Here is a 22,567-nt window from a genome sequence, read left to right as displayed (position 1 = left end):
ATGCCACGGGATTCTGCGGCAACCAAGCCTCTTTGACCCGCGATTCTCGAGGTTGTTCATTCATATCTAAATGAAATTTAATTTGCGAAAGATGTGGTTTGAGCCGGGAATATTTCGGGGTAGGTATGAAAGGGATGAATTAATTACATAAAAATAAAACGATCGTATGTAGGAGGAGTCATATATTGTTGATAATGGAGCTACGGATGGGATCACCAAGATTTCCATCCGCCGCCGCCGCCGGACCGCCAGCCGCCGCCGCCGCCGCCCGACGACCACCCGCCGCCACCGCCGCCGCTCTTCCAGCCGCCGCCGCCACCACCGCTTCGCCAACCGCCTCCGCCTGTAGGCAGGGACATTCCGTGAGATGCCGTCAGTAAGTAAAGGTTTTAAATATAACTAATGGTTTGGAATGACTTCTGGCTGTGCTGAGTCTGTGAGACTTCTGGTGTTTCGGGTGTCCATGAATGTCCAATAATAATAATTTATTTATCTATGTGCCTAAAGTTAACCACGTGGTACCCTAATAGTTATAAATGACAAGTTAGAAATCATCTACGATTATAATTTTCGTAAAAATAACAGACAATACGAGCATCATAAATATCATACCTAATACATAGTTTAGAAGCTTTAGGTAGGAAAACAGAATAACCAATAATAACAGATATAAAAATTAAAATGAAACCTCGAACGATCTCCGTATCGTCTGTTTTCGGAGTAATTTGCGCGGTTGCGAAACCGCGGGTCGTCGAGCGAATGGATGACCCGGCCTTTGGCGGACAAACGTTCTCTAGCATAAACTACACATCATTCATTAAATAACTACTTATGGTAAACACCTGCTTACATTATTATTTGTTTTAGGTCACAAATAACGTCATCTTCATCTTTACACAGTTCGTCCTAGTATGTAGGTACCTAAACTTGGTTAATCCTTGAACTATGATGGATATTATATTACCTGCATGTTATTAAACCATTAAGAAGTTAAAGAGACGTGAGTGAACGTAGACTTACCTCCGCCGCTGCTGATGACTTTAATGATTTTCACCTCTGCGAATAAACAAAAAGAATATTGTTAAAAAAAAAAAAGTTAAAGTAGGTCCCCAAAAAATCCGTGAACATTTATTTATGGGAACAAATGTATGTATACCTAGTTCAGACCTATAATTGCATAGATTGAACATCGCTTTTAGGGTTCCGTACCAAAAAGGTACAAAAGGAACCCTTATGGCGCCGCTCTGTCCGTCTGTCTGTCACATTATTAAATATCTCGAGAGCTACTTATGCTATCACTTTGAAATTTGGAATACCTACTTATGAACAACGTTAACCTCTACAAATTAAAAGTATTTTTTTTTTAATTTATTAATATTAATTACAGAAAATGGCCAAAATTAAAGGGGGGCAAACTAAATTTTAAGTAACTAGGTCAAGTGGGCTATCGTTAGAAAGAGCTCAAACTGTACATATCAAAACTACCTTTTATAATTTTGTTGTTGTGGAAAAAAATGTTTTTCGAAGGAAAATGTTAAAAAAAATATCGTTCGCCCCTTATTTCCGAAGTTTACCAACATAAATTTATGATTTTTTTATAAAACATGGCTATAATAGCCTATAATAGTGAAATAATATTACAGGAAAAATAAAATCGTACACGTATCTTGAAAACTTTTTTTAATTTATAAAAATCCTTTCAGATTTACTTTTTGAATTTCAACACCCTTGCGGGTGTTCATTGTACCTGTATTTTTTAACAGAATAACAATCAAATTACCTGCTTTCAAATAGAGGCAAAATGGCTAAAATCGGTTCACGCAACAAACAATTATCCCATAAAAATCATCTTCCATACTAGCTCGCGCACATTAGTTTACTTAATTTGCCGCTGTACGTTGAACGCTCATTTCCTACATCGCGTTTTTCCTGATATAATGAGGTCGCTTCAGGAGCGTCCTTGCGACATGTCGTAAGTCGTAAACGTAGTCTAGATTTTATTTGGACGTTGTATAACAATAAAATATGTATATCAAAATATTACTTGTTATGTGGGAAATTGAGTCTTGAGGGATTTAGTCAAGTCTGTAGAGCTATGAATAACATTTGATGATTCAACTATTAAAAGTTTTTACGGAACCCTCGGTGAGCGAGTCCGACTTGCACTTAACCTGTTTTTTTTAACAACCATTAGTGTATTGTGTGGTCTGATTAAAATTTTCTCTAATTATTGAAGGGAATTTCAAATTAATTTTTGACTCCAATTATTCGTTCGTGCTTTGATAATTATGTTCCCAACACCACTTGACGAAATGGACATGGCTAATAGCCGCTGACGTCAGTTGTCAGTTTTGGTGGCCAATTGTACCAAGGAGCCATCACGTACAGGACATAAACATAACTTACGGCCACCACCGCCGCCGCTGCGCCAACCGCCGCCGCCGCCTCCGCCTCCAGACTTCCAGCCGCCGCCGCCGCCCGACCACCCCCCACCGCCGCCCGACCACCCCCCGCCGCCGCCGCCGATGAACCCGGCGTGCACGACCACGATCAAAGCCAACAGACACGCGAATATCTGGAATACAGGTAAGCGTCTTTAGAAGTTGCATTATGTTCTAGTTTTGATTTTCTGATATTATTTGGTGCTCTGCGTATATGTTACGCAGGAAACCACTTTTTCACACAGCTTGTACGGCGGCGATTATGTATAGGGTACATAAACCTTAGGGCTTAGGGCTCCTACCATACCCACTTACAATGTAAGAGAGGTATTAAGGAGCTGTATTTTAATGAAATTCGTGTAGTCTATGTAAATTGTAGTTTAGTTACCTTCATGATCGAAGCTCAGCGATGAATGCTTGTCAAGGGGTCGGTACTTGTGCATTATATACCTAAATGCATTTCTCACGTCGAGGTCTGGTCTTGGTTCACGGCGCTCACAGACTACTTTGTTTGAAGGGCACCGGCAAAAGCGTGATCCCCGATCCGTACCCAGCCCCTACTGATCTGGAGGTCAGGTTACATTGTACGAAACCATTTCGGTGCGAAATGTGTTTTTAATTAGATTGCTTTTTGAACGGAAACGGTTTTGGGGAGCGGATGCAACCCATTGTGCTTTACTCCCAACTTGACATCTGTGATGCCTTGAGCTCGGATATTTATGCACTAATAACTGTTATGACAATATAATGGAACCCATATTAAATTATTTAGTATTAAACATCAAAAACTTTTTTTTTATTAACTATCACTCGTCAGTCGATATACAGAATATCTGAATTGTGATTTTAATTTTAGACGCAGAAGTCAATATTTCAGACATAAAGACATAGATTACCTATTAGACCAATCCTTGCAATTATTTTCTACCTAGCCGATTTTGCCCAATCCTGAATCGGCTCTACCTATATTATTATCACTTAAATATAATTGATGAATATATTAACTTAAATAGTTTTTGCTGTATTTACTAAAATAAACATTTCAAGGTCGTTGGGACCTGTCAGTCTCTTAGGTTTATTGTAAGAAAATAATGCAGTGACGAGAAGTGCAGCTCGCGCGTAAAATCTTGGCATGTCGAGCCTTCTGGTTTAGGGTCATTTTCAGAATTTGGGTCCCCCCAATTAGCAAAAGTTGTTAACATAAATTAACTCGCTGTCAGTTTTGTGACGACAATTAAGCATGAAATTCTCTAAAAATTAAATTTTTTCACATTCTGAATGTGGATTATCGCTTAAAGTTTATGAAATTAACACAAAAACAATATTTTTATTGAAATTTCATTCTTAATTATCGTCATAAAACTGACAGTGAGTTAATTTTCGTTAACAACTTTCGCTAATTGGGGGGTCCTAAATTCTGAAAATGCCCTTAGGCACAATTCTATGGCATTTTATATTAAGGTGACGGACAATGATTTTATCCTGTGCGGTGACGGGTTATGAATTTCACCACCCCCTTTCCTCCTGTGTCGTAGAAGCCAAGTATGGGATATGGGTTCCATTGTAGCATAGTACATATAATAAAGAGTATTATCGTACAGTATGGCCACTCCGCTCCCCGCTGAAAGTGCCGCCCACCGGCTCTCGGTTACCTCACAGTTACAGCCTGTCAAAAACCTAATAAGGTGCATTAGGATAATTCCGAAAGTCGTCTAATTTCGAAAGTCGCACAAAAATCACCATTATTTCCATCATATCAAGATTCCCCTTTCGGAATTACCAGATCATTTCTGTCATTCAGAATTACCCTAATGCACCTTACCTACTGAATAGATCGGGTTGATGCAGCGCTGTTTGGTGAGATTTTAAGCTGAAAATAGTTAAAATTCTTCAAACGACGTTAGTGAGGCTATCGCCGTCATTAAGTGATTCTGGGACATTAAATACATTTGATTTTGACTTTTTAACCGCCTTCCAAATCTCAAAGGAAGCTTAGGGGTTTTCAATTCGTCTGTATTTTTTTATTTTTTTTAATGTTTGTTCCTCGATATCTCCGTCGTTACTGAACCGATTTTGAAATTTTTTTTTTGATTGAATGTATATGCATACAGATTGATCCCATTTTTCTCAGAACCCAGTTCTGATGATAGGATCCTGGAGAAATCGAGGGAACTCCTCAAATCTGAAAGGCATACATATGGTGATTTTTGTGTTTTTAAAGGAACAGCATGCATTTACGTATGGAACAGTGACATTTGGTGCAGTGGAACTCCTGATGATGGTCAGAATGGAACTCCTCAAATCTGAACGGCACACTTATAGTAACTTTGGTATTTTTATAAGAACAGCATGCACTTACGTCCAGAACAGTGACATTTGGTGCAGTGGAACTGCTGATGATGGTCAGAACGGAACTCCTCAAATCTGAACGGCACACTTCTTATAGTGACTTTGGTATTTTTATAAGAACAGCATGCACTTACTACAGGCAGTAATAGACCTATGAATGTTCCTGAGATAGCTTTGTATGGAACACCGCTTGAAAGGGTTAATACCTTTAAATATCTAGGGCACGTCGTTACTGCCGACCTAAAAGACAACGTTGATATGGAGCGGGAGCGAAGGGCATTGTGTGTAAGGGCAAACATGTTGGCCCGCAGGTTTGCTCGCTGTTCTAGCGGCGTGAGATTGACGCTATTTAAAGCGTTCTGCACGTCGCTGTACACGTGCAGCCTGTGGGCTAGCTACACTCAGAAAACATACAATGCACTTCGCGTCCAATACAATAACGCGTTCCGGGCAGTGATGGGGCTGCCTCGCTACTGCAGCGCCTCGGGCATGTTCGCGGCGGCGCACACGGCGTGTTTTAATACTACCATGCGATTGCGCGCCGCGTCCTTGGTGCAGCGGGTGCGGGCCAGCCACAACACTGTCCTAGCGATGATTGCGGATAGACTGGACTGTCCTTACATCATGCACTGCTGCGACAGGCATGTAATTAAGAAGGGAATAGGTTAGTGTTCTTTTAATTTAATATATAATGTAATTTAATTATGTAATGTTGATTTAATGTAAATATTGTGATTTTTATTGTATATATTATTTGTATTGGGTTGGATGTGTCAATATTATGAGCCAAGAAGCTTGAAATAAATGAATTTTATTTTATTTATTTACTTACGTCCAGAACAGTGACATTTGGTGTAGTGGAACTGCTGATGAAGAGTGAGCCGCCCCTGGTTAGAGTTCCGTTCTGATAATCATTCTCATCTGTAAGTAGGTACTTTAGAATCATCCAGATTTCAAAATTGGTTCAGATGTTCAGAAATGACGGAGATATCAAATAACAAACATTAAAAAATATACAGACGAATTGATAACATAATCCAAAATTTGAAAGTATTTATCACCAGAACCCCAAAGGAAGGCGGTTTTTTTTCTTAAAAATTATGTAATTATGTATATACTTATATATATAATTTAGATAAGGTACAGGGGGCAATTTACAATGGCGAATTGGTAATTTCAAATAGGAGTAATGTTTGTCATGTTTTACAGTTTTCACATATAAGAGTGTCCCCCGGTTACACATGACACGCGTGTTCAGTGGACTGGACACATATGTATATGGCATTCTTGTTAATATAAACCGGCCAAGTGCGAGTTGTACTCGTGTTGCAAGGGTTCACCACAAGAAGGGCTTAAGCGCCTCCTTGTTTTGAAGCACTTAAGTAATTTTTACGAATAATCGATATTTTGAATAATTTCTAATAAATGAAACAGGAATGAATTTATATGTAATATTCAAACGCACTCACACAATTTCAAGAGATTTGGTTTGGTAACTCCTTGCAGCGGCAGTGAGTGAAGTTCGTAATTTGAGTTTTCTTCTTTTAAGTCCGACTTACGCTTGACTGTAGATTTCTAATAGGTTTTCCTGTAATCTATAGATTGAAGGCTATCCCGTGTTTTTTAAACTATTGCGCTTAGTAGTTTCGGAGATAAAGGGGGAGGGGGTGGAGAATGTTCATTTTTGCCTATTTTCTTAAATTACTTTCTTAATTACGAGCCGCATGTGCGCAGCGTCGGACGATATAGGGTTGCCTATGGATTAAAACGAATATAAATACTCAGATAAAATTGTATACTATTATATTCCAGTCTTGGGTACATACTTTCTAGGTACATATATATACAGTATTTAAGTATATATTTTTGTTTAAGTCCCAACATCACAAGCCTTATTGAACTTTTCCGTGGGACGTAATCAATAGTAGATCTGTGTAAGATTGTCTTATTTTAATCATGATGTCTATTTAATTAAGCATTATTCGCCATTTGACGACCGGTCTGGCTCAGTCGGTGGTGACCCTGCCTGCTAAGCCGCGGTTTGGGGTTCGAACCCCGTTAAGTGCATTTATTTGTGTGATGAGCACAGATATTTGTTCCTGAGTCATTGATGTTTTCTATGTATATAAGTATTTGTATATTATATATATCGTTGTCTGAGTACCTTCTCGAGTACAAACCTTCTTGAGCTTACCGTGGGACTCAGACAATCTGTGTAAGAATGTCCTATAATATGTATTTATTTATTATCATGGTTATATTATTATTAGCAAAGATGATGCGAATAAAAAAACAACATGGTCGTGTATTTTGACCTCAACAGACTTTTTCTGTACTAACTATGAAGTCATTAGACTCTAGAGCCATTATAACCTCGCACTGAGAGAAAAAACAACCAATTTTCATGTTAGTTCATCAAGTTTTTTGGTTGAAATAGCGCCTACGTGCTCTTTGGTTCAAACAACAAGTTAGATTTTGTTAAGTGTAACTAGTACATTCTACAAGTTTCATTTTATTTGAATCAACAAGTCGATTTTATAAAAGCAACATGACTCATATTGTTTTAAACATATGTTTGGCTGATTCAATCAAATATCTTTTAACAAGTTTGACCTTGTTGTTCGAACAAATTCGACTTGTATCATCACCATTGTGATTTATTCCGTTTACTAAATAAAATACTTTTGTTTCAAACGGATAAACCCGCAACAAGTCGAACTTGTAAAATTCACAATGCAAATTTCTCTCAGTGCGGTCATCGCTCTAATTAGGGAAGTGCGCTATAGTAATATATTGATCCTCTCGCATCCGTGCCGCCACGAGAAGTTAAAAACATCGTCTAGACTAACTCTGCACCAACTTGAGCACAACAAATGCAGCAGTGGCATTATGAACGACATATTTTCAAAGAAAGCTGGAAACTTGCCACACTGTCACAGCAAATATCACTGGCCTGACTTTAGCGATTATTTCAATCATCTCTATTGCAAGATATTTGGATTAGATACGTATTTAGTTTATTTTATTATAAGTGCTTCAACATCGATTTATTGCAAATGAGTCAAATCAAATGACTATACGAATGCAAACACAAGGTTCTTATGCCCATAAAATAATTAACCTTTTCAGATTGTAATGATAATAACTTGCACCTGTGTTTACTCGCATATACATGTCTTCTTTCAATAGGTACAGTTAGCCAAAAAAGTGGTTTAAGACTTTGCGATCTTATTTGTTTAAAAATAGAGTCGAAAAGTGGTAAACCACATTCTTGGATGACCGTACCTATTTATACATATACAGGTACCTACTATACATACCCACTCATAATTATTGGGTGATAGATTTGTATATTTTTCATTTTGGAGTTGTATTACCATGGCATCAAATAATGAGATGAAGGGAATGGCCTTAGCCTATGATTTAGGCAAGGTAAAATGTAAATAAAACGAATTCATATGAAAGTATTAATGTATTGTTGACAATTGAGCTAAGAATGGTTATCACCACGATCCGCCGGACTTCCAGCCGCCGCCGCTGCCGCCTCCGTAGCCACCGCCGCCGCCGGACTGCCATCCGCCGCTGCTACCGCCGAGCGACCAGCCGCTGCTGCCGCCGCCGGACTTCCACCCGCCGCTGCCGCCTCCGAGCGACCAGCCGCCGCTCCCGCCGCCGTAGCCGCCGCTCGACCATCCTGAGGAGCCGCCGCTGGGCCATCCGGAGGAGCCGCCGCTTGACCAGCCGGAGGAGCCGCCGCTCGGCCAGCCGGAGGAGCCGCCGCTTGACCAGCCGCCTCCGCCGCCGCCGCTCTTCCAGCCGCCGCTGCCGCCGCTAGGCCAACCGCTGCCGCCTGTTCATTCAAAATAAAACTTCAGTACTAAGCCGTTTGTGAATACAAAGTTTTATTCGCTGAAGAATAGGTACTTAATTTGAATAAAGCTTTGAATCATTATAGATGTACATACATTTTGTCGATTACGCAAATTTACTTTTTTAGTGAATTTTATTTAGGTCAGAATCGCGAGCGCTTTCTATCTCAATAGGATAAATAGGGTTTTTGTTACTGTCCTCTTTTGTTATCCTGTACAAAATGTATGGGAAATGGTAACACAGCAGGAAAAATCGTATAGGTAGCACTTTTGTGCCTATTAGGATTGAAAAAGCTAGTGGTACCTACTGAGCAGAAATAATAAAATTTATCAAAAATATCACATTTAAAAATAATGGTCAAGAAAGGAAACGCTCAACTAATTTTGATAAATTAAAAACGCAAGCCGTGGGAAGAATTTGTAGACTTAAATCTGTGAACTTGAACTTACCTCCGCCGCCGCCGCTGGTGATGATTTTAATGATCTTCACCTCTGGAATGGAACAAAGAAGGGTGCGACTTACATAATGTGTATGGTGTTATACTATTTACTGCAAAGCTTTATGTTCTAAGTAGTTATTAACTATAATGAGCGTAAATAAAAAAATCACAATAAGCGTAAATTGCAAACTTTTAAAATTCTGTGAGCTCTAAGGTTCAGTTCAGGATTTCTAATGTGATTTACGATCATGTCAGCGTGCAAAGCGCAAGTGGGAATTCTAATTATTAATTAATTACTATTGCACTCTGTGTAGAAATTAATGACATTTTGTGTTCATCATGGAAATTACATTTAGGCATAAGAATATTTTTAAACGGACTGTGTTAATAACCAATATTTTGATCAGAAAATAACTTACGTCCACCACCGCCGTAGCCGCCGCCGCCGCCACCGGACCAGCCACCGCCGCCGCCGCTCGACCAGCCACCGCCGCCGCCGCCGCCACTCGGCCATCCGCCCCCGCCGCTCGACCAACCGCCGCCGCCATAACCACCGCCGCTGCCGCCGGACCAGCCGATAGAACCGGCGCGCGCCGCCACGGCCAAAGCCAACAAGCACACGAATACCTGGAACAGAGGTTAGTTTTTAGAAATACCTTTCGAAATAATTTTTCAATCTATACCTATTACCGATCATTAAGAATGTCAATTTTACAAAATAAGGTACCTACCTAACTAGTCCATTTTTGTCCTAATTTATGGAATAATATAGGTACAGAAATTACGAAGATAAATGGCCTATGTTTGGGCCGGCTACACATTTTGTTATGTTTGTCAGGTCCTCTTTAATGAAACTAAACATACATTTCATTCAAAATAGAAACATACAGTACAGGTTTCACATTCAGCGCCAAGTTCCAGGACGTTTACTCAATTTATAATTATATAGCTCCTTTATTGTAATCAAACCTTTTTATAGCTCTACCATTAAGAAATCTAAAGCCGATTCCTCATAAATCTCATTAAAGTATTCACAAAAAGCATCCTCTCACGCTTTTAGATACGAGTAATGTTCAAGCGTAAGATCATTATTGTTGCAGCGACATAATTATTATCTCACCGAAAAAATTGAAAGTGCAATATGAAAGGCGGTTGTGAAGACGATGAGGTTAATGGTTTAAACCTAAATGCTGCCGAATATTCATGTAATGTAATTTAGTTACCTTCATGCTTCAAGCTGAGCGATGAGTGCTTGCCTAGGGGTCGGTGGTCGTGCGTTATATACTAAAGGCATCTCCCACTCGCGGCGAGGTCTGAACAGTATGTACAGCGCTCACCGGCCGCTTTAACTTTGAAGAACCAGTGTAAGCTGTAATCACCGTGTGTACTTAGCTGTTACGGGTATGATTGTCAAGTTATACTGGACGTGCTCGAATAAGTTACAACATGTGCTGTGAATTGTTATTTATGGTCTTGGAGCGGAAGCGGTTCCTACGCTGATGCAACCCATTGTGGCTTGCTCCCAGCCCGTCATCTCTGATGCCTCAGCTCGAGAGGTTTATTCGACTTGCTGTAATGTTAACTCGTGACATGTAGCTGCTTTGTTATTTTTAAGAAATGGCGAACGTTTTATAATCTACCAAAGACATATATAACTCCGTAAAGACAGATAAAGTCTAAGAAAAAAAACGTAGGTACCCAGTACCATACAGAAAAAGGTACGGTGGCCTAGATGGCATTACATCTTTGGGTTACGCTCAGCTAGATGGCGCTAATATTAATATTTGACATTTTAAAACATATCGAGCTAAGAATATGGGCCAAATTGTCAAAACTGAGGTTCAAAAGTTTTAAGCCTGTGTCAAGAGATGGCAGTCTATGCACTGTAATTACACATTTTACTTCGACAGTACCTCTCTATAATACTCGATCCTCTTTGAATCTACTTATCGTATAGGTAATGGATGTAGACGTCCGCACAAAATCGCCTTTTCATACAAGAGCGGTCCTTAACGACTCGAACTATACTAGAAAGTCCCCTGAAAAATGTTGTGTTTCATTCGATGTCAAAATTTGTGCCTTGAATCTCTCGCAACCTTTCAATAATGATCTTACGCTTGAACATTATCTAAAAGCGTAAGAGGATGCTTTTTGAACAATGTGTTATTGGAATATTTCGTGTTATCGGGTTATCAGGTACCTTGTAAAACAAATAATATTACGTTACATATCGTCACTACTTGTACTTGTATCTTCGTCTGTCAATTAAAAGAAAATTGTAGTATGTATGGAATGCATATAGACTTACCGCGTTTTGTTTTAACTTTGAGGAACAGCGTGAGATACGAGATTTTTTAAAAGTTGTGACGATATTATGTAAATCTTAAATAGTCCATTGAAAAAACGGCTGTCCCGAACGTTTATGTTATGATGTGATTGTGACTCGCACAATCGCACATGGTACACTACACTCTACCCACGCAATCGCAAGCGGTAGCCCCGCAACGTGACAAACGACGATGTTTTACAAGGTGTAAATAGCCTGCTTAATGTCTGTCAATAATGTTTCCATTGTATACTAAGCGCGTATTACACCGTCATACCTTACTAGGCTCGCATTTAGACGAGAGTAAAATCCCTAAACATGATAAAATCGTACTATCTAATATTAATTTGTAAAGCTTTTTAGTCACGCTTGGTGGGCCTTGTGTTGAAACCAACCAAAAAAATAAGAAAAAAAAAAAAAAGTAAAATAAGAAGGTAGAACTACGTATGTATGTGTATTGTAGGTATATTGAATTGCTTGGAAAATAATATATACTTAGAGTCAGCCAAAAAAGTGGTTTATCACTTATCGACCTTATGTGTTTAACATAGACTCGAAAAGTGGTAAACCACTTTCTTGACTGACCGTACCAAGAATTTGGCGTAGGCTCTAGTTTTTACGGAAACGACCATCGTCTGATGACTTATCAATCCAGAGGGTAAACTAGGTCTTATTAGTCCAGTTTCCCCACGATTCTTTTCTCCGCCGAAAAGCGTCTAGTGAACATCAAATTATATTTCGAGGAACAATGTCTTCATTCTTTATTTTATTTAAAAACAATTTACCAATAAAATGAAATTTTTCACCACTCCCCGGTAAATGCTCTCTTTATAATTTTAATAATAAAACTACCGTGAGACACTGACATATTACCTTAACCTTATTGCTATCATGATAGTTGCTTTTTAACTACACTGAGACTTTAGCACGTGCTGTGGAAACGGGAGCTAACCACCGCGAATAATAGAAACAAAGGCCTTTGTTTAACAGATTAGGGCAAAACCGAAAAGTTTATCTCAGAAAATTCATACTATAAAATTGTCGAAGGTCGCTCGACAATTTTACGTGAGTTACCCGATTTTACATGTTCAATATGCTCTCTTGATACTTCAAAAACGAATGACTGAGTTGTATTTTATCCATACGAGTGCAAAGCTAATTCATACAAAATTTTACTTGATGCCTAAATCTGGCTAGTAGAATTGACGCTTACGGCTCAGCCACGACATTGGTCTAACGGCCCAGCCACGACATTGGTCTAAGCGCGACAGCAGTGAGCGGCAGCCATACGTGCGAATGAAAAGTCCCATCGCTGTGTCTCGCTCCAATGTATGGCCGCCGCTCACCGCTGTCGCGCTTAGACCAATGTCGTGGCTGAGCCGTAAGCGCGGCAGCGGTAAGCGATGGGACTTTTCATTCGCACGTATGGCTGTTTTAAAGTTAATATTTTCCTTGTGTTAGTGTGGTGACAATTGTCGTGTTTCACTCGGTGGCAAAAAGCTCGCGGTTCAATATTGGAATATTTCGTTTGCTCGGATATCAATATTGGCACGCGGTTAAGCAACAACTTTGCCCCCTTGTAATACAAATAAGTACCTAACTATTGCTTAGAATTTGTCACTAAAAATAAACAATCAGTAAACACATATTTCCTGAAATAATACGTGTTGATTACTATTAGATAATAAAACAATTAATTTCTATTACATAGGTTCTTACCTATAGGTAAGTTACATGTAGGAAGGTAGGTCGTTATCAACAATTGTCTATGAAATACTTATGTCTTAAAGGTAATTTTATGGGAGGCCATAAAATTATCAGTATGAAATCATTTTATTGCCATTTGATTTCATTTTATTGGTCTTGCATGTTCCGTGAAAGGTTCGTCTTAAGCTTAACATAGAGAAGTAAGCTCACTTCATACAAACATTTCATTAAAATAATTAGTTTTATAGGACGTATGGTAAAACGTACTATTTATCACCCGAATCTATAAACTCCCTACCTGGCAGGCAATCATGGTGGCGCTAAAAACGATAAAATATCGGGCCGTCCCTATCGCATTTACAAATAGTGCGATCGGGACGGCCTGACGTTTTATCATTTATAGCGCGATCATACTTGCCTACCTGATTACAGAATGCCTTGATTCTGTACCCCGACCCCTTAATTTTGACTCTTGCTTGACCCCTCAACCGGCAACCCCCGTCCGTATAAAACTTTCCGCCCCTTAGTGACTTAAGGAGTTTTTCTTAGAACTTCCCAAAACATGTGCCTACTAATAATATAATAAATTATTTACCGTCCGCCGTGGTAATGACCTAAATACATCAGTAGCCTCCAAAGGTAAGAGTTAGGACAAATTATCTAATTACGCACGATTTATAGAAATGCACATGGAACCCGAAAGCACGTAGGCTTAGGTATAAAACTCATTACCCTATTTTGTAGCTTGCTGTCGGTTAAACACCATAAAAGTACAGGCCACATTCGAACAATACTTATAAAACAGCAGCGATACTTATATACAGCGTGGGAATGCGGCCAGTGTGATGGGAACTTTCGGGCCGGGCACGATGCAGAGAGGGGATGGAAATAGTTTGTAGTTATGTTAGTTTTTGTGTGTTGACGAAGCGTGTTGCAGATATTGTGGTTTGTTTTATTGATAATGTAGAATAAAAATCTGACGACGCTTGGGCGGATTACATTTGTGTTTTGACGAAGCATGTGGCGGATCAGGTTTGTATTTATTTGGTTATTAATAAACTTATAAAATACCACATCGATACAATACCGGCTAGAGTCAAAAGTGACGTTTTTGTTGAAGAAATGTCACTTTTTATACGGACAGATCGGTGTCGTATCACAGTGAAATCTTATAAGCATTATTAGAATACGGCCGTAAGTATTACGAGGATTATGCCTTCCGACTCGGACTCTCCATATGTGTGACTTAATGGTTCAAGTGAGCGACCAGGAAAAACCGTTCCGTGAAAGGAGCCGAATTGCTCAATAGCAAAAATCGCAACCCGCGAGCTAAGTACGAGCAATCCGAGATTGTGGCTTGAACCATCCAAAACGTCAGGCAAATGAAAGCCACTTACGACAGACAGGTGAACTAGACTAGACTTTACTTTATTATGCAATGCGATTCCACTAGACGTTCAAAAAATAATAATTACATCGGAGGGAATTAGTTCAAAAAAGGATTTTCAAATATTTTCCGTACAGCGACAGCAGTACCTATAGTACCTACTTAATTGTAGGTACCTGGCCCAGTAGCCGAATGGCATTTCTGCGACGCCAAAACGCCGCAAAAATGCAATCTATCTCTATCGCTCTTGCGTATTGGCGCGACAGAGCCAGACTGCATTTCTGCGGCGTTTGGCGTCGCAGAAATGCCATTTGGCTACTACGGGGCCTGTACCTCGTGCGTTTTGAACGTTTTACAAAAGGAGGTATTGTGCACGGTACTAGGAAGGACCATTCCATCATTAGTTATTTGGACTAACTAAACAATGGATACGTAAAATAGAAATTTAATATAGAAAACTCGTATATAGAAATATAATTAATAAAAATTATAACAAATAGTTTTCATATGTACAGTTTGAGCCAAGCGCGGATCCAGATTCGTGCCCAGGGGGGGGAGGGGTCACGTGGTAAAGGCCCGGGGCCCCAGGAGGGGGTCACGTGGTCTATTTGTATGGCCAACTTAGGCTCCAGGGGGGGTCATGACCCCCATGACCGGGGGTCATGGGGGTCATGACCCCCTGGGGGGCCCTGGATCCGCGCATGGTTTGAGCTCTTTCTAAATCCATACTTCCATTCCATACTATTCCATACTATTCCATTCCATACTAATATTATAAATGCGAAAGTAACTCTGTCTGTCTGTCTGTCTGTCTGTCTGTCTGTTACGCTTTCCCGCTTAAACCACGCAACCGATTTTGATGAAATTTGGAACAGACAATCTTTAGACCCTGAGACAGAACATAGGCTACTTTTTATTTCGAAAAAAAGGGATGAAGGGGTTGAAAAAGAGGTTGAAAGTTTGTATGGGATTTCTTAATTTTAAATGATAAAACCATGAAACTTTATATTTTAGCACTTGATAAGAAATCATTAAACATATATTTAAAGTCACATACAGGTCGAACGCGATTAATTAACATTATTTTTACCTTTAAAATAAACATGGTGGGAAATAAACATTAACTAAAAGCGGGTAGATTATATTTATTTGTCTACCCCGAACATTTATATAAATTAATATCGGGTAGTTTTGTGTTGTTTACATCTCCGGTGACATTTTGCTGGGACGTCAGTCTTCCGCGACCACGGCCAGTGCAACCTGGCCGAAACCTTGGGAAAAAAGGTAAAAATAATGTTAATTAATCGCGTTCGACCTGTATGTGACTTTAAATATGTGTAAATATAATAAATAAATATAAGTGTTATATCATTAAACATCTTGATAAGGGATAGGGATAGGGATAGCGATAGGGATAGCGATAGGGATAGCGATAGGGATAGCGATAGGGATAGCGATAGCTATAGCGATAGCGATAGCGTTAGCGATAGCGATAGCGATAGCGATAGTGATAGCGATAGCGATAGCGATACGGATACGGATACGGATAATATGGGTATCGTTAGAGGGATACGGATAATCGGTCGGCGGTCTCTTACAATCAATGTGCTCTAAGACGATCGTTGTTTGCTTGCTTGAAGATTAAGTTTGCGATAAGTATAAGCAAAATGTAAAAAATTGTAAGGGATAATAGAAAAAAGTACTTTTTACCCACCGATCATAGTGTCTAAATACGGGCTATGTGGGATGTTTATAAAGGTTTCCCCAGCGTATATAGAATTACCTACGCTGTGGTCGATGTGTAATATTTCTACAATCATTGCAAGCAAAAGTATTATGTGCAATCGAAATAATCGCAGATAAATATACCTACAGAGAAACCTACGGTCCCTACGGATCCAAATGAAAATCTTAATGAATACTTTTATTACGCGGGCGAAGCCGCGGGTAAAAGCTAGTAACATAATATAAATATATCGTTAACCTGTTGATTTTTTCGTCAGTCCTCTTCAGCTATAATATTACTGAGTCGTTCACCCGCACGACCAAGGCTTTTACATTTTACATTCGTTTTATTTACTCAACAGCAAGAAACACCGGGAAACAAATGTATTTCATTATCTTATGGCTTATTAAATACTCCTGCCGGAAAACAGACTACTGGCGAGGTTAAGATGATCTTAAGAGTTTTTTTATTAGTTACCGATCGGTAGTTATTAGTTATCTCCCAATGGGATTACGTCAATAATTAAGATACCAAGTTAAGTACGTGTATGCTTAATATTGAGGTCAAAGGTAAGGCGGCGAGTGCGTTTTCATCTTAGCCTTCTGTGTCGGTAAACATGTATAACATCAAAACAAAAACGTCATGTACACAGTAGGTAATTCGTATATGCACTCTTTGCGTAATACACATAGCCGTAAATAGTTATTTGTTATACAAGGGGGCAAAGTTGTATTTTAACGCCGAGTGTGGAATTGAAAAACGTGCAAGTGAAAGGAGTCTATAGTTGAACCACGAGCGAAGCGAGTGGTTCGAGAATAGAATCCTGAACTTAGCGAGTTTTTCAATACACGAGAAGTAAAATACATTTGCACTCGAGTGTAACACAAAACTTTTCCCCTCACTATAGCGAGGAAACTACAACGCAAAAAATGCGTTTATCACTGCTTCTAGTAGTTCCACAGGTGGTAAATCATCATTATTACTATATTCACCTACTTTTATCAATTTTAAATCAGTTAATTTGACTTTATTCAAGGTCAAATTACTTTACCCACTAGTGGATAAAATGCGTTTTTACCCGCTGGTATTAAAGGACAAAACACGTGTTTCCGAGCTAGTGAGGGGAAAAATATATTTTTAAATACTGAAATCAGATTTCCTCTATATTATGGTCAACGAATAGGAATTCATCATGGGTCTGGGTCTTCATGCACTGTACACACCCAGAAATGGGATGTAGGTATAGCATGTACGCTCTTGCCGCCCAATTTACATTGCACTGCACATCATATTGTTTGTGGAATTTTAACTTTCATATGAACAAATAAACTCAACTTATTTTAAAATACAACTAGGAATACTACGGTCAAAAATTCTCTAGAAAAAATGTTGTATGGCAGGCGTGATGAGGATATATCAATTATGTATATTATTATATCGTGCCAAACATTCCAACTTCAATTAAACTAATTTTCAAAATTTCTATAATGTCAAAATTCGGAAAATTGCCCGGCTACAAATAAACTATTAAAAAATGGAAAATATAGATTCACATATATAATAATGACGTTACTCTAAATATTTTTTTTTATACATTTTATTTACTTTATTTTGTGCTACGCTGTGAGACTGTCTTGCAACTGACATATCACCGTCTCATATTTTCTCGAGTGAAATAGGCCCTTAGTATTATTACGTTCGCTATACTATTTCGTGCCCCAAAGATTTTAAACTTTATATGTTAAAAGTGTGCAATTTTTATTCGAGTGAGTATTCGAAAAGCTCAACTCAACTGTGCAATTTTTATTCGAGTAAGTATTCGAAAAACCAAACTCAACTCAACAATCATGGTGAATCAGGTCCATAAAAAAGCTCAAAAAATACAAACTGCATGAAAAATGTTACAATAGAGGTATATAATAATAGAGGAGATTAGTAAATTATATATGCATTAATATAATTGTGTAAGATGGACTGATAATGCAGTTCCGGGCCGTGAGCAGAAATTTTCGACATTGCTGCTTAATCTGCTGAAGTTTCGCAATATCACAATGCTATGTGGAGTTAAGACACATTCTGTGTCGTGTAGTGATGAGATAAGTAGGATGACGCAGAATTTGGTGCCAAAAATACAGTGCAATCTCAGTTTACCACTTGACTTCGGCCTCAACACCCATCAAAACATGAATTTTCGCGTAAATACTTAATGTAGTGGTAAAACCAACACAATTCTAAAGCTGACCTTACCGGTTGCCACATTATTTGGAAGCACACGTTAATAATTAGTCTTCCTTCACCCGCCCCGTGGCCTTCGCTCTAAATTATATCTTGGACTTTTGTGCATTCGAATTTTTTCGATCACTCGTATTCTTGTAATGACTGCTATAAAGGCTAATTACGACTGGCAGGCCAATTCTAACGAACCTACACTCATACACTGACATCAGAAAAAACACTCATATTTGAACTGTTCTCGTGCGTCTCGACCGCGCCAAATAGATACCTAGGTGCGTAAAAAGACTAGCAAAATTCACGATAGCTGATGATTAGTGTAAGTTCGAATTTACCTGTGAATCAGCCTATGTGACTATGACTAAGGTGCTGATGGATTGGTGTTCGTGATAAATGACCCATTTGTTCATTTAGCATTAGATGCAGATGGTTCTTTATACTGCGTTTTAGATTAGGTAATAGGCGATTAGTCTGAGCTTGATGGTCTACAAATTAATCATCAAGCATGACAGTAGGTAGGTACATCAGATTTGTAGTCCTAATTGAGCGTATCTAAACTATATTCGTACTTAAGTACCTGTAGCTACATAGTATAATTCTACTATTAGTGAGTACATTATCCCGACTTGGACACAGCTATATTCTTGTAACATCCTAATAACCTACAACCTAACAATAAATTTAATTCAAATTTTTGAACATATTTCAATTATCACCTTCGCCTTTGCCCTGAGGACGGATATAAATTATAATTATGAAATATGCCCGTTGCCCACACCTACAATAATAAATGTTAGTATTAAACTCGTGTTTTTAGTTTAATCTGGCTGAATTTATGTAGGTAGGTATAAGCACAGCGAAATATACAACCTACGTGCACAGTATAAATAGTTATGAAGCTATTCAATTTTTATTATCACACTTTTTCATATTAATAGTACATTGTGCAACAAGGGGAGGAAGTTGAATATTACTAACGAGAGTAAGTTAAATCGCGACGGCTTGCCGGAGCGATTTAAAGACTCGAGTTTGTAATATTCATACTCCCCGAGTTACACACGTTTTTCATCACACTCGCAATGTAAAAAATATGTAAATAGATGTAAAAAAGTTAAGTACGGAACAAGAAATTTCATTATTCCCTTGGGAGAACGATTTTTCTAAAACTAACGCTCCGCCTGCGTGGAAATAGCACATTTAAAGTGCGGGTGTGATGAAAAACCTATTACCCGCCTACCCTACCTCGCCTGCTGTATACAAACCAACTGCATTTTTATGCGATGTGCTTTATGATCGTAATTAGAGGTACCTTCTAATTATCTAAAGTTCAAGTGGAGCCGCTCGTGTAAACTATAATCCGTCGGTATCCAACTATCCACGGCCCCGAAATCCCCGTTCAGGGTGATACCTTTCCCACAGCGCTCGTGGTTAGCATTAGCATGCTGATCTTGCACTTCGCTGACATCATCGCCTAGTCACGGTGACGTCACCGTGTTACGCCAGAAGGCTCTAAACATGTGAACTGTCACCGGAGGCTGTGGCCAAACACTCCGCGGAAAGGTACATTCCACAAAAAGGTCTACTCTGTCGGAGATGACAGGCGGCCTAGCCAAAGTCATAATCGTTAACGTTCAGTGGTAAACGCGACTGACTCTGACTCTGTCGCGCCAATACGGTAGAGCGAGTGGTTTGGTTTGGTTTCTTTCAATACGCTACGAAACGTTTTGGTTCGTAGTACCCTACTAAAACATATGATTTTATTAAGTATGTAACATATGTATATGTACATGGTCACACCAATATTTTTATTATTTTTTTATTATTTATCATCATTCGCTTGCCTATCCTATTTACTTGGGGTTGGAACAGCAAGTTTATATATACCTAATATATCTATCATGTAGCATGGTCTTTAACGATTATTATCTTAACAGCTCAGGGTGGCTAGCCGAATGGCACAATCGCTCACGAAACGCTCACGAAACGAAGCGCTAGTAGATATCTATCTCTATCGCGCTTGCGTATTGGCGCGACAGAGCCAGCGGCGTATCGCTTTCGTTTGGCGTCGGAGAAATGCCATTCGGCTACGGGGCCAGCCACGACATTGGTCTAAGCGCGACAGCGGTGAGCGGCGGCCCTGCATTAGAGCGAGACACAGCGATGGGACTTTTCATTCGCACGTATGGCTGCCGCTCACCGCTGTCGCGCTTAAACCAATGTCGTGGCTGGGCCGTAACACCGATAATTATTGACCATTCAATATTTATTTGATTCGGAAGCACTTAACAATTCGCGCTGACTGTTACGAAAGCACTAATCAAATAATTTTTTTTTTTTAATTTTACTGCCACAATTAGAATACCAAATAAAAAAATCTTAACTATTCTACAAAATATTCTGACAACCGCTGTGAGTTTTCCACATCCCGCTCCTGTTACAAGTGCAATATCTCACGGCCAGATTACGAATTGCACACAAGTGATACTGATATCCTATGTCGTTGTCGAGCCGTATTTCATTTCACAGATTCGTGGGTTGTGCAACTGTGGCTCAGTTTTCAAATCTGAACGACCAGTAACTAAATATTTCAGTTGCTAAAAATCCAGCAGACAAGTTGTTTCATTGTTTACCTTTTATGTATGATTAGATTTTTAGTGAATGTAGGCTGTAGTCCCTGCTACACGCAACGTCCATTGGCTAGGGGCAGGCTGTATGCTTGTTTGTCATCGATGTAGTCTATAAAAAAATATACCATTGAAATAGTAATAAAAATAAATGATTTAATTTTCGTTAACAATAAATTAGTCAATCGTAGTATCAGCGCGTGCGCACCGGCAGTCTGCGCGAACTCGTTGATGTCTTTTGTTCTACAAGTGTGGGCATAATATTTGCTACGAAAACGTGTCGCACTACAGAGCATCTACAGAGTACCTGTGGTATTAGATCAAGAGCCCAGGCCCGCCAGACCTTCCTCAAATTCTCAAGGATGAAACTTTGGGACAATGTAGAGTTCACATCGGCGTTTAATGTGTGCATATTTTCTAGTTCGGCCCATCGGCCAATTTTTTGCTATCAAGTGATAAAGGTGAAAAAAAAAAGTGCTTACTTTCCTTAAATTCTCAAGGCTGATTTTTATATATGTGTTAGAGCACGTTGTTAGAAATTGGTTATCATCAATGCCAGACCGTTTCCGCCGGCCATAACTTTTACCAGACGCGACAAAGTTGGCAAAAAACGACTCTAACTTACCTCATTTTCTCAAGCCTGATTTTGATATATGATACGCAGGGACCTGTACCTAGACCGTTTGTAAGCAGCCAGACCAATCGGATGGACCCAACCATCCGCCAGACCGACTTAAAGTTTCGATATGAGCATTAGTAGAATTGAAATATTCCGGGTCTATAAAAGCTAAAAACTTGAATTTTCTACATTAAGCTACGTGTATATTGTATACTTGACGTAATAAGCGACTTTCAAAAATTTTACTTCTAAGGAAATAAAAAAATGAAAGTTTATATGTGGTGCAAGATTAATTTTAAGCTATGAATTTTATTTACACTGCGTAAGTACATGTGTATTTTATTATAAATATAACTTTTACCAGACGCGACAATGTTGGCAAAAAACGACTCTAACTTACCTCATTTTCTCAAGCCTGATTTTGATATATGATACGCAGGGACCTGTAACTAGACCATTTGTAAGCAGCCAGACCAATCGGATGGACCCAACCATCCGCCAGACCGACTTAAAGTTTCGATATGAGCATTAGTAGAATTGAAATATTCCGGGTCTATAAAAGCTAAAAACTTGAATAATGAATTGAATTTTATATTATAAATAACTTAAACAAGGAAAAAACAAATTGGTACAGTGCATTATAAATTAAATATTCAATTCAAAGAAGTAAACAATCAATGTTACAACGGTATATAACTAAACGAATTTCCTTTCTCCTACAAAACATGGTAACATACCTAAGTGACGAACTTTAAAATTACAAGTTTAGGAAGTTTAAACATTTGTACTCAATACGAACATCATCGACCCCGTTATAACCCATGTTGGAGATGCTGAATTTTCAGAC

At 38.9% G+C, this 22,567-nt stretch overlaps 1 protein-coding gene across 1 annotated transcript; it reads right to left on the bottom strand.

Annotated features, from left to right (window-relative positions):
• Positions 1-167: 167 nt before the first annotated feature.
• LOC125225249 (loricrin-like) lies at positions 168-10,446 on the bottom strand. The gene is made up of 8 exons (XM_048128861.1): positions 10,323-10,446; positions 9,519-9,726; positions 9,110-9,151; positions 8,298-8,640; positions 5,273-5,375; positions 2,407-2,575; positions 1,021-1,056; positions 168-343 (listed from the first exon to the last, which is right to left on the bottom strand). Exons 1-8 carry the CDS (start codon positions 10,326-10,328, stop codon positions 213-215), a joined length of 1,038 nt encoding a protein of 345 aa, XP_047984818.1. The 5' UTR covers positions 10,329-10,446; the 3' UTR covers positions 168-212.
• Positions 10,447-22,567: the final 12,121 nt, after the last annotated feature.

This window comes from Leguminivora glycinivorella, chromosome 1, assembly GCF_023078275.1.
Source record: "Leguminivora glycinivorella isolate SPB_JAAS2020 chromosome 1, LegGlyc_1.1, whole genome shotgun sequence".
Classification (NCBI taxonomy): Eukaryota; Metazoa; Arthropoda; class Insecta; order Lepidoptera; family Tortricidae; genus Leguminivora; species Leguminivora glycinivorella.
The sequence above is the reverse complement of the archived record's forward strand: the minus strand, read 5'-3'. Positions and strand labels throughout refer to the sequence as shown.